The 12,110-nt window shown below is 63.7% G+C and overlaps 2 protein-coding genes across 4 annotated transcripts; one reads left to right on the forward strand and one right to left on the reverse strand.

Moving 5' to 3' along the window:
• Positions 1 to 71: 71 nt before the first annotated feature.
• Positions 72 to 11,896, reverse strand: PNKD (paroxysmal nonkinesigenic dyskinesia). Of its 3 annotated transcripts, XM_017825346.1 has the most exons (10): positions 11,650 to 11,896; positions 11,237 to 11,450; positions 2,747 to 2,862; positions 2,428 to 2,540; positions 2,131 to 2,189; positions 1,897 to 1,989; positions 1,492 to 1,655; positions 1,301 to 1,387; positions 1,075 to 1,190; positions 72 to 876 (listed from the first exon to the last, which is right to left on the reverse strand). In XM_017825346.1, exons 1-10 carry the CDS (start codon positions 11,753 to 11,755, stop codon positions 703 to 705), a joined length of 1,242 nt encoding a protein of 413 aa, XP_017680835.1. In that variant the 5' UTR covers positions 11,756 to 11,896; the 3' UTR covers positions 72 to 702. The 3 variants fall into 3 exon arrangements, with proteins under 3 accessions (XP_017680835.1, XP_017680834.1, XP_017680833.1); XM_017825345.1 differs by lacking the exons at positions 11,237 to 11,450; positions 11,650 to 11,896 and adding an exon at positions 3,968 to 4,020; XM_017825344.1 differs by lacking the exons at positions 11,237 to 11,450; positions 11,650 to 11,896 and adding an exon at positions 2,968 to 3,445.
• On the forward strand, positions 4,448 to 10,508 carry TMBIM1 (transmembrane BAX inhibitor motif containing 1). The gene is made up of 12 exons (XM_017825348.1): positions 4,448 to 4,524; positions 7,546 to 7,790; positions 7,897 to 7,979; positions 8,070 to 8,134; positions 8,273 to 8,326; positions 8,451 to 8,501; positions 8,668 to 8,707; positions 8,876 to 8,913; positions 9,141 to 9,228; positions 9,339 to 9,434; positions 9,701 to 9,754; positions 9,852 to 10,508. Exons 2-12 carry the CDS (start codon positions 7,574 to 7,576, stop codon positions 9,993 to 9,995), a joined length of 930 nt encoding a protein of 309 aa, XP_017680837.1. The 5' UTR covers positions 4,448 to 4,524; positions 7,546 to 7,573; the 3' UTR covers positions 9,996 to 10,508.
• Positions 11,897 to 12,110: the final 214 nt, after the last annotated feature.

The following is a 12,110-nucleotide window of genomic DNA, read 5'->3' on the forward strand; positions in this document are numbered from 1 at the left end:
GGCCGCACCGCCGAGGCGGGGTGCCCCGCGGAGGGGCCCCACCAACGTGGAGAGAAAGGGACGAACAGGTATAAAATCGATCTAGTCTTTTATTTGGGGTGTGTGGGAGTGTGTGTGTGTGTCCCGTACAGTAGCATCCCCCACCCCACACCAGTGTGAGCCCATGTCCCCAGCTCTGTGTGTCTGTCTGTGTGTGTGTGTGTGTGTGCGCGCAGGGGGGGCTCCAGCGTCAAGGATGGGGTGCTGGAGAGGAGCCCCTTGCCTGGAGGTAGTACTGCCCCCCACCTACCCTTGCAGACTCCATCACAGCCCCGTCTAAAAGAGATGCACAGCACTAGGGGCTGCCAGGGTAAGGGGAGGGAGCCGAGTGGTAGTGGTGGTGGGGAAATTGGAGACTCCCAGAAAAACAGGGAGGGGGGATAGGAAAAGCCCTTGGTGCCATCCCTATAGCCCTAGCAGTGGGGCAGGGGGGGCTACAGACCCCCGGAAAGGGGATCGAGGTGCTTCTATGACAGCTGGTGACCCCAAGTCTGGGGGAGCAAAGGCAGGGATCACTTACGGGGTGCCCACGTAAAGGGGTGTCCACTCTTCCCCCCAAGCCATGCACCCCAGGAGGGAGATTCACAGCAAATTGAAACACACAGAGTCTTGGGCCCCTTGTGCCCAAATATCACCCGGCCCCATGGAAAGGGGAGGGAAGATCTAGGTGGCTTGGTAGAGGTCCTTGCGCCTCCGCACCTCCTTGAGGACACGGGCACGGAAAGCATCAGGGTCCTCTTCCCCGTCCTGCCACAGTCCCAGTGCCTCCTGCAGCTCCGGCCGATGTGTCCGTAGGAAGGGGTTGTAGGTCTGCTCTTCCCCCAGTGTGGAGGGGCACTGTGGGGCCAGCCATTCAGCTCCCCTGACAGAGGCAGCACCCCTGGCAGGGAGCTGGAACCCCTCCCAGAACCCCCTTCCCTTAAGGAACCCGCCATGAAAGAGGATGTTGGGGTGCAGCATCCCTGCTAAGGGATGGGGATCCCTGTGAGGGGCTGGGGTGGTGGGTGCTGCAGCCAAGGGACCCCCATGCCTCACCGTACTCCTCTTCTCCTGGCGCTGCTGCACTGCCCACTGCAGCTTCTGTTCCAGCGCAGAATTGTCCAGCTCCAGGAGGCTGGCGAAGGTCAGGCACTCCAGTGCATACTCGTGGCCTGTGGACCCCCATACACAGCCCTCATCATCACCCCCACACAGCTCCCCAGCTTGGCAGTGGGGAGTAGGGGGACACCAGTGACTCTACCCTGCTGTTGGGGACACTCACCCGGCCACAGCAGCGTGTCCTGACCCAAGCCCACGGCCATGTCCAGGGAGGCGAGCATGGTCTCAGGGGAGCCCTCGAACGGCCTGCCTGGACCCCCGCACAACTGCTTGTCAAGGGGGGGCATTGGGAGGTACCCCCAAGCCCTTCCCAGGGTGGAATAACACCCCAACACCCAGGTCAGGTGCACTCACCGCAGCCAGCGAGGAAGAGGAGGTCCCCGGAGAAGAGGCAGGGGGGGCTGCCAAAGGGCTCCCCGTCCAGCACGTACACCATGTGGCCCACAGTGTGGCCAGGTGTGGCGAGCGCCTCGAAGGTCAGGCAGCCCACACTCACCTTCTCCCTGTCTGCAAGTGGGCTGTGCCGGGCACAGAGGGCACTGTCAGTGTGCTCCCCCCACCCCCAGCACCTCAAAATACCCAACTCCCCAGGCAACCCTTCCCCACGCACTGGTGTCATGAACATGCCAGGTCTCTGCCCACAATGGAGGTAACATGGTACTTAGGGGATGGAGTGGTAGCTGAGTGCACAGACAGTGGTGGTTGGGAGTGAAGCCCCCCCCTAAATTGACAGGGCTGCCAGGGGGGCGCAGGACTTACTTGGTGAGCTGTGGGATGGCATCAAGAGCGCTGCCGTATACTTTGCAGGAATTGTGCTTCTGGCAGAGCGCCGCGTTCCCCCCGCTGTGGTCCCTGCAGACAGGGAGGTCAGCAGCCCTAAATGTGCCCCCCCCTCCATATCCCTCCCTAAATGGGGCAGGGCTGGGAGCCATCAGATGGGACACCCTCCACGGCAGCCACTGACTCACCCCCATGTCCCTCCTTGCCCCTTACCAGTGTTTGTGTGTGCAGAATATGGCCTCCAGCATCACCCCCTCTTCTTCAATGGCAGCCTGGGAATGGGGAGGAAACAGAGAGATTTGGGGGGGCACAGAACCCAAGTACCAGTATCTCCCTAAATTCAGTCCCCCCCAAGGCGCTGGATGAGCACTGCCACACTCCAGCCTTGGGCACTAAGGGCTGCAGATTAGGGGCAGATTTGCCCCCCTCTGCCCTCAAAGTACAGAGTTGTGCCACCCCCTCACCTGGAGACACCCAAAGACCAGATATGGGTGGCTTAGGGGGTCTCACCTGCACAGCCAGTGGGTCAGAGGGGTCGACAACGGCCGCTCGGCTGGAGCCAGTGTCAATGACCAGGTAGCTGTAGTTGTTGGAGAGCACGGGAATGGGCAGGATTTTCACCCCTAACAGGGACAGACAGATAGACATCAGAGCATGACCCCCTGGGCTGGAAAAGCAGAGGTCCAGGCCATACTCCAGCATCTTACATCAAATTCTTAGTTAAGTATGCTTTGGGCAATTTGGCAATGGCAACCCCTCCCCACCCCAGAGTGCCAGTGTTGGGGGACACTGTGAGGCCATGGTGTGGAGGGGGCTAGCCAGGACTTACCGGGGAAGCAGCAGGGTTGGGGCACAGAATGGCCATGTGGGTACCGCTCCCGGGCCTTCTTCACCTGCCGCTGGTAGAAGAGGTAGCCCAGGCGCGTGCGGGCATACAGGCTGTACCTGGGGAGGGCAGACACCCCTTGGCATTAACCCCCAAACCCCCTAAGGAGCCCGCGTGGGGAGGGGGCTGCTGTCTGGACTGGGACTCTCACAGGGGACACATACAGGGTCACTTTCCATGCATGGGGGCTGGAAGTGGCGTGTGTGTATCCCATACTCCGGATCTGCAGTGAAGGCAGGACTAATTTCCCAGCCAGGTCCCCTCCAGCTGCTCCAGGCAGCAAGGATGGTGGTGGGGGGGAACACTACTGTGGGGTGTCCATCTGTCCATCCATCTGTCCAGGAGGGCTCTGCTCACCAGGAGGGGCTGGAGCCCCAGGGTAGATTAGCACTCTGGCTGTCCCTACCCCTGCTCCGGAGGGGCCATGCCCAAGCCTGCCCTGGGTGCTGTGGTCCTGGGGATGAGGGAAGAGGGAATGGGCCAGGGAAAAGGGAAGAGAGAAATGCCCCCGTGCATGTGGGCATACAACAGACAAAGGCTGGGGGCTCGGAGGGACCTCCCCATTCATACAGCAGCGATTTAGAACGGGATGGGGAATGGAACCATGACGGACGTTTAAAGTCCTGGGTTGCAAAGCCCATTCCCAGCCAGGGGCACCCCTGGATGGTGACATCCACCGGCAGGGACACCGGGAGGGAGTCTCCCGCTTTTGTGGTGGTGGGAACCCCAAGCCGGGGAACGGGGGCTTCTGCCAGCACTGGCAGCCCGGCCACGGCCGGGGCACCGGGATGGGTCAGCAATGACATCCGAGGGAAGGCTGCTCCCAGAGGACAGTGAGAGATCCCGGGGTGACCGGCACCGCGCGGGGGGAGCCGGCGGCTGTTCCCCGACCCCGCAACCGGGCTGACAGCGCCCGCCCTCGCCCCCCCGACGCGGGCAGGCTGAGCACGAGTGGGCGGCTGTGCCCCCGCCAGCTCCAGCCCCGGCCCGGCCTCCCCGCGCCAGCGGGGCCGCAGGTCCTCGGCGGGCGGCTCCGCACAGGCAGAGGAGGACGGGCCCTCCCTGCCGGCGGCAGCACAAAGGCGGGCGGCGGTGGCCCCCTCCCGGCGGCGGGTGCCGAGCGGCAGACGCTCCACTCGCTCACTCGTTCCCTCCCTCACTCACCCCAGGCGGAACAGCAGCGGGGCGGCGAAGGCCATGAGCGCGGCGGCGGCGCGGCGGGCGCGGCGGAGGAGGCGCAGGCAGGCGGCCCCGATCCCCCGCACCCCGACCGCCGCCGCCGCCGCCGCCCCGCCGGGCCCCGCGGCCATGCCGCTACCGGCGTCACGCGCCCACCGCGCCCCCTGCCGGCCCCGCCGCGGGAACCGGGACACAAACACGGGACACTCCGACCGCGTCACCGGCGACAGGAGGGGATTCCGTCCCCCCGCCGCCACCGAAAGGGGTGTCTCCCCGCTGACGTGTGAGGAAGGGGGTCTCTGAGTGACGTCAGAGGCGGCGGCAAGGAGATCCCGAGGGGGAGCGGGCGAGGGGCCAGCGGGGCCCGTCCCGGGGAGCAACAGGCGGGGGAGCGCGGGAGCGCATCCCGGTCACGGGGCGCAGGGCGCGGAGTCGCCGCGGGGGGGCGCGGCGGGCGGTGCCCGCCCCCCCCTCGTCCGCCCGCCCCGTCCCGGCTCGTCCCGGCTGGTCGCGGCTCAGCCCGGCGGAGCAGCGCGCAGCAGGTAGGGCAGCCCGCCTCGCCCCACCCCGCGCACCCGAGTCCCGCGTGGGGCCCCCGGCGGTTCCCCCCTCCCGTTCTCCCGACTCCCCGCCGCCCGGTTTGCCCCTCCACCCCCCTGTCCCTGCGCCCTCCGGTGCCACGGCCGGCCAGGGGCTGAACCACCGCTCTCCCGACCGTCCCGGAGGTCGGCGGGGACCGGGCGAGAGTGGGCGGCCGGTCACCAAACAGCGGGGACGCGCTGCAACCCCCCGCACCCCCGTCCTCGGAGTGGGTGGGGGCACGTCTCATTGAGGTCCAGCGGCGGGGGGATCGGAGTCAGAGGGCGTTCCTGCGAGCAGGGACGGCCGCGGGACAGGACCCCCACGCGCGGGGTCCCACTGTGGCGTTGGTACTGTTTTCCGGACCCCACGGGATCGCGTGGCGGGGAATCGGGGCGTGGTGTGGTGTGGGGTGGTCCGTGGGGGGGCACCGACTCTAGTTCTGTGGAGGGTCCCCACGGACCCCGTGGGGTGTGACGGGAGGGGAGGGCAAGGGTTTGTGCCTGTCAGGGTGTGGGGTGGCACCGAAGGTGGTGTGGGGACAGGCACTGGGTGTTGTGGGGGTGCCTGGGCTGGGGCACAGGAGGACACCCCTGTCCCATGCCCTGCCCCTCAGGAGGGGGCTCGCAGGGGGGCAGAGATGCAGTGGTGGCGAGGCTGAGCTCCAGCAAACTTGTGTCCTGTGTGAGTGGCATGGGGACAGCTGGCCTGGGTGGGCCACACTGACCTGCTCGCATGAGCTGAGCTGGGCTGTGCTAGGCTAGGCCAGGGTAAGTTCTGCTGTGCTGTGTTGGATTGTGCTGTGCCAAGCTGTGCCATGCTGCATGCAGCAGCTGTGCTGTGTTGTGCCACACCAGGCTGTGCCATGCCATGCCAGGCTGTGCTGTGCCGTGCCAGGCTGTGCTGTACCAAGCCATGCCATTCTGGTGGGGGCTTCCAGGCTCTTCTAGAGTAAGGTAGTTTCTCAGGCAGCCTCAGTGTGGGGAGCCCTGGCTCCCACCCCAAACCATGGTCCCTTCCCAAAGTGGCCCTTGTTGCCCCAGGAAGCCTGTGGAGCTGGTGGTGGAAGGCTGAGCCCAGTAGGAATACCAGGGCCAGTGGTGGGGACACTACCTCGTGCCACCCACAGGGCCGTGACAAGGGGTGACGGTTCCTGTGCCCCATATCCCTGCCACATGTGCCTTATCTGTGCTGAGTCACGGTGCCAGTGCAGAGCAGCACCCTGTCCCCAGGACTGCGTGTCACAGCAGGGTCACCAAACTGTCCCGCGTGGCCATTTGGTGGCCTCTCATTTCAGGGCACTGATATGCCACGAACTGAGGAGGGTTCAGAGAGCTGCCTGCTTCCCTGGGTGCGGCGGCCGCAGGGACCCGTCAGGCTGGTTCCTTCCCTGTGCCCAAGGCCACCCCAATGGGGTGGGAGCAGGAGGGGCTGGGGCAGTCAGTGGACCTCTGCCGTGGGGTGCTGGCCACAGGCACAGGGTAGGACCCCTCCAGTGACCACCTGCTGGCCGGATACACCCCATTTTCCCCAGACACCTGGGTTCCCTCCTGGGGACTCTGGTCCCCCTATAACTGAGTGCCAGTCATGGGGAATTTCCTGGGGTCAAACTCCTATTTTGGGCCATTCCCTGGCCCCATAGGTGAGGTGGTGCCATGGGACACCGTGTGCTTTTCTAGGAAACTACAGGGAAGTGGAGAAAGTGAGCTTCCTGTTCGGGTGGTCACTGCCACATGGGTTATTTATTTTCAGCACTATCGTCATCATGATGCCAAAGGGCAGTACGACCATGGCAGCTCTGCCAGGGCTGGGGCAGACGGATGGCAGGGGGGATGGAGGGACAGACACTGAACCACTCACTACTCCCCCTGGCCTGGCATGGCTGGCATGGGTGTGCCCCCCAGCACTGCTGCCTGTCCAGCCTGGCTGTGGGAAACACTGGCGTCACACAGGAGGAAGTGCCTGATCTCCTCCCAGCCTCGTCCTGGTTGGGATCAGATCCTGGTTCCTTCCTCGGGATGGTCCCAGAATCACGTCACTGTTGCAGGCAGACCTGCCTGGGGTCTGGGGTGCCAGCACTCCGGGGGTGGCAGGTGGGTAAAGAAAGGCCTGGCACCATCTTCTGGCAGCGTTGTTGTTTTCCTGGCCTTGGAGATCCTGCTTTCCTTCTCCTCCTCCTCCTGCTGGGGCCAAGCCCAGCAGCTGGCCCTGAGCCCAGGCTGCCTGCTCGCAGCTGCTGGGGGCTCTGTGAGGGGGCCTGGTGTGGCTGGGGAGGGGAGCTAAGCCCTGATGGGGTCATGACTCCCCTCACCAAGGAAGAGTCCATCTTCTGCAGAGGTGATGCTTATGTCACTTGTTCTTATACTTGTCGCTTGTCCCCTCCCTGAAGGGACTCAGGAGTTCTGGAGCCTCCGTGTGACCCACTGGGCTGCTGGGTGGGGAACACCCCTGAAATGGGGGGGGCAGTGGGAGTCTGCATGGCTGTGATGAGGATCAGGCCCTGTGTTTCTGTCTCAGGCAGTGGATAGAATGATGTCGTTTGTCCCCAGACTGGTGCTACTAAGAGCCACACACTGGCATGTGGGGGGGCTGTTTCCTGCCCCCCGGCAATGGCAGGGTGGGCTCCAAAAGCTGGAGAGTTCAAATCCCTTTTGGAAAGGTCATGTCCCTGACGCAGCTTGAGTCAGCGTGTGGCTGTGCCCTGCCCGTGGCTGACCATGACGCAGGCACTGGGGACTCAGGGCACAGGAATGTGGGTGGCCCCGGCCAAGGGACAGTGGGGACATCCCTCACCTCTCATTGACCTGCTGGCATCGAGGCCAACTTGTTGTCATTAATTAGGAGCCACTATTGAAGTGGGAGGGGCAGGTTTTGTGGCTGCACGGTCCCCTGTGTCCCTACACCTGTTGCTCCACTCACCAGGAGCACATCCTGCCTGAGGAGGGGAACCTGTGCTTACACCCCCCATCTTCTCTCCCCTCCAGGTGCCTGTGGGAGACACAGGGAGCCGGCATGTCCCAGCCTAGTGCACCCCCAGCTTACGATGACAAGAACCCCCTCTACCCCCCACCCCCAGGGGGGTACCCCCAGCCCCATCCCTACGCTGGGGGGTACCCACAGCCGGGGGGATACCCCCCAGCGGCAGGGTACGGGCAGCCAGGGGGCTACCCAGCAGCAGGGGGGTACTCTCATCCAGGGATGGCCATTCCCACCATGCCTGTTCGCTTCGGTAAGTGGCAGCACCTTGTTTTTTGTGGGGGGAAGGCACTAGAAACAGGGGTGCCGTGAGGGGCTGTGCAGCTGAACTTGGTGCTGAGGAGTGTCCACCACCACAGGTGGCGATGGCATTGGGGATGGCTCCCCCTTCGAATCAGTTGATTGGGACGACAGGAAAGTCCGGCACACCTTCATCCGCAAGGTGAGTCCAGAGGGGCTGGGGGCATCTGTTAGGGTGGGGCAGCACCTGTCAGGGCAAGGGTCCAGATGCTGACCCCTCTGTCTCTTGCAGGTCTATGCCATCATCTCCCTGCAGCTGTTGGTGACAGTGGGAATCATCTCTGTGTTCACCTTTGTGTGAGTGGAGGGGGTGGCTACAGTGAGTAGCCTTGTCCTGAAAAAGAGGGGAGCCCGACTCTGTGTGCCTTGGGAGTATTCCAAGGGGACAGTAGTTGCTGTACCCTCTCCCTCATGCTTGTCCCTCCTGTCCCACAGCCACCCTGTCCGCTCCTTCGTCCAGAAAAATATTGCCATCTACTACGCCTCATAGTGAGTAGGGGGTTTGCTGGCTTGCACTCCCCCAGCTCGTGCCCCCCACATTTGCAGCCTCCCAGCCTGGGGGCTGGTCCTGGTGGGAGACTGCAGGGTTGACACCTCCTGCCTCTCTTTGCAGTGCTGTGTTCCTGGTAACCTACTTGGTGCTGGCTTGCTGCCAGGGTCCCCGGTGAGTCTCTGGGACCCACAGGGTGGGGTGTGTGGATATGGCAGGGGTGTCTCTAGAGCATTAAGATTGGGGGTCTTGCCTGGGGCTGCCCCTGGGGGACTGGGGACCAGAGGAACATGATGTAGCCCCTATCACCAGCTCACCTCTCTCCTCATTTTGTCCTCAGGAGACGCTTTCCATGGAATATCATCCTGCTGAGCATCTTTGTGAGTGGGCTGGGACTGGTGGAGGGTCCTGGTGGTGCCCCCATGGCACAGCAGCTCCCTGGACAGGCTGGGAGGGATAGGGGGATATGTGGGCATGTGAGGGCAGCGAGGAACTGCTGCCCCTCGTGGTGCCACCCAGCCTGCTGAGCCCACCCTTCTCTTCCACAGACGCTGGCCATGGGGCTGATGACAGGGACCATTGCCAGGTACGGCCTAGGGACACTGGTGACAGGAGCTGGTGTCCCTCCTGTCCTCCCCAATGCCGCTGGCTCAAGTGGGAGGCTGTCAAGAGCCAGGGGACACTTCAGTCACTTGGGCTTACAGACAGGAGGGTTCCTGTCCAGGATCTGGGCTGTGCAGGGGGTCACCAACACCCCACTGGGCAGGGGGATGCCGAAGCGTGAGGTGACTGTGGTGTCCCCTCCATCCACAGTATGCACCGGACCAATGCTGTCCTGATTGCTATGCTCATCACTGCCATTGTGGCCATCATTGTCACCATCTTCTGCTTCCAGACCAAGGCAAGGAGAGATGCCCTGCCCTGCCCCGCCCCGAGTGCGTCAGTGGGAATACCCTGGGCTCTCCTGTTACATATGTGTCTGTGTGTGTGTGTGTGTGTGTGTCCCATCAGGTTGATTTTACGTCGTGTCCGGGGCTGTTCTGTGTGCTGGGCATTGTGGTCATGGTGACCGGGATCATCACTGCCATCGTCCTCTCCTTCAAATATGTGAGTCGGGGGGACAGAGGGGCTGTGGGGTGCCAATGGGTGTTCCTGGTCAGGTGTCCCCAGGGCTGGTACAGGGACAGGGTTTGGGTGGTCCCCCTTTGCTGGGAAGCAGGGTGTGGTGCCAGCCACGAAAGGCAGCTTGCCTGCAGGGAGAGGGTGCGTCAGCATCAGCATCTTGGGAGCTGGGTGTGGGCAGGACCTGCCCTGCCTTGCCTGCTGCCTGCTAGCACCCTGGCTCACCCTTCCCTTGTCCCCTTCCTGTGCAGGTCTCCTGGCTCCACATGCTGTACGCAGCCATCGGGGCCATCGCGTTCACAATGGTGAGTTCATGGCTGGGGTGGGCAGAGGGTGTCAGGCAGGGACTGGGGAGGGAGGAATCCCCCCTCTGTCCTTGCCTGACACCCTCTGCCCCCCCAGTTCCTTGCCTATGACACCCAACTTGTGCTGGGGAACAGGAAGAACACACTGAGCCCCGAGGAGTACATCTATGGTGCCCTCACCATCTACACCGACATCATCTACATCTTCACCTTCCTCCTGCAGATAGTGGGCCGGGATTAGCCCTGGGACCCCTCCTGTCCTCCCCGGCTGCCCCTCACCCCCTCCTCTTGTCTCTATACAGGATAGTTCACTTACCGTGACTCTTAACGCTTTGGCATTCCTACCTGTAGGCTGCTAAGGAAAGGGCTTCCCTTGATCATCCCCCAACAAGCCTCCCAGGGCAGTGGGGGGGACTGGCTGCCAGTGTTTAGCCAGTGCCTGGCCTTGGCACCGCTTACTGAGGCTGTACCGATGGCATTGGGTTGGCAATGGGATGCCAGAGCCCTGCCTGGGCTCCGGGAGCCGGCAGCAGCTGCTGGGATCGCGTTGGAATTTTTTGGCAGAGTCTGGTTGGCGTCATTCACTCAGTGCCTTACATGCGGCTCCAGCCATGCCCCCCCCTAAGCTGTGGCTGTGCCTGGCACGGGTGGGGGGCAGCTGGGACCCCCGTGGCAGAGCTCACATTGCAGAGGCCCTGCAGCCACGGATGTGGACTAAGTTTCACTTGCTAAATAAAAACACTTCAGTTTTCCAGATGGTGCCGGTCTTATTGGTGCGGCAACTCCCCCGAAAAACCTGTGGGCAGCCTCTGCGGGGGCTGGGGCCTGGTGCAGCACAAACACTGCTTTGGGATGGGAAAACCAAGGGATGGAAAAACCAAGGTCAAACTGTTCCAGGCCTGGCCTCCCTTGCCTGCCTGTATGCTCTGCCTTGTGGGCAGAACCCTGGGGCTGAGCAGTGAGGGAGCAACCACATATGCACTGAGCTCTTCCACTTTATTTGTCCCTGTCCAGCTCCACGACCACTCCGTGGACTGGAGAGGAAGGGCAGGTGACAGTGTCAAGTGTCCCATGGGGCTGGTGTCCCTTGGCCAGTCCCTTCCAGGTGCCACAGTGCCAGCCTGGGGATGGGGGGCAGCCTGGCTATGCCCCCCTAGCCACTGTCTTGTATCGCTCTGTCTCGTACTCCCCCTGGTTGGCTTGCATCATCTTTTGGCGGATTTTGAGCTGCTCCAGACGGTTTTTGTCCACTTGCCGTTTGGCCAGGAGGAAGAGGATTATTCCAGAAGGCAATCCGATGGCCCTGCAGGACAACTAATAGTCAAGAGAGGGAGAGAGCTGGCAGGGAAACAAGGGTGCTGTGCCACTCTGGGGCAGCCCCCTGCTCAGTACTACAGCCCCCCAGGGCCCCCATTCCACCCCAGCCCTGCAGAGCAGTGCAGCCTCCCGGGCCGGCCCTCTTCCACTGCCCAATCCACTCACCAGGCCACTCCCACCGGTTTCATCGGATTCTTGCCCCTCTTGCGCGTGGGGATGTACTCCACCCCCTCAGGGAGCCCCCCGCTGCCCGGTTCTGGCCTGGCCTGTTGTCCTGCTGGCCGGTGGCAGCTCTGCCTGAGAAGCCGTGTGCCCGGGGTCCCCGGCTGCCCCCAGGGCCTGGTGGGACCCAGGGGAGATCCTGCTGCCACCAGCAGTCCTGCAGGAAGAAGCATTAGGGAGGGACAGCGTGGGGGGGCCCAGCCTGGGATGCCCGAGGCTCCTGCTCTTGCTCTTACCCCCAGCCATCCCCATCCCTGTTCCCCTATGCCTGCCCTTATCCCTGCCCATCCCCATCCCTGTTCCCCTGCCCCTGCTCTTACCCCTGCCGATCCCCATCTCCCCATCCCCATCCCTACCCTTATCCCCCTGCCGTGCTCCTGCCCCGCCGCCAGGGGGCGCTCGAAGGCGGTGCCTGAGCTCGTGCGGGGAGTGGCCAAGCGTAGGGGGCGTGACCAAGCGCATAGAGGGCGTGACCAATCACACCGGAGGCGTGGCTCTAAGCCCCGTCCTCAGCCGGGCGGGGTCGTGGGCCCGCGGGCCGTGTCGTGGGGGTGGTGGCGGGGCAGTTCCGGTCCCCCCGCCCTGGGCCACCCCCTCCGCCCGACCTCCCGCCCGCCGTTACCGCGCAGTCCGCCTCGCGCCGCCGCCATGGTGCTGGTGTGCAGCGGCCGCGCTGCATGCCGGGAGGTGCAGTCCCACTGCGCCGGGACCGCCGGCGGGTGGCGCTGCACGACCGGGGCGCGGAAAACTACATCTCCCAGAGCCAACGCGCGGGGCGGGGCCGGCCCGTCCCGCTGGCGGAAAAGGCGGGGTCCGC

This window comes from Lepidothrix coronata, unplaced genomic scaffold, assembly GCF_001604755.1.
Source record: "Lepidothrix coronata isolate B3197 unplaced genomic scaffold, Lepidothrix_coronata-1.0 Scaffold118, whole genome shotgun sequence".
Lineage (NCBI taxonomy): Eukaryota > Metazoa > Chordata > Aves > Passeriformes > Pipridae > Lepidothrix > Lepidothrix coronata.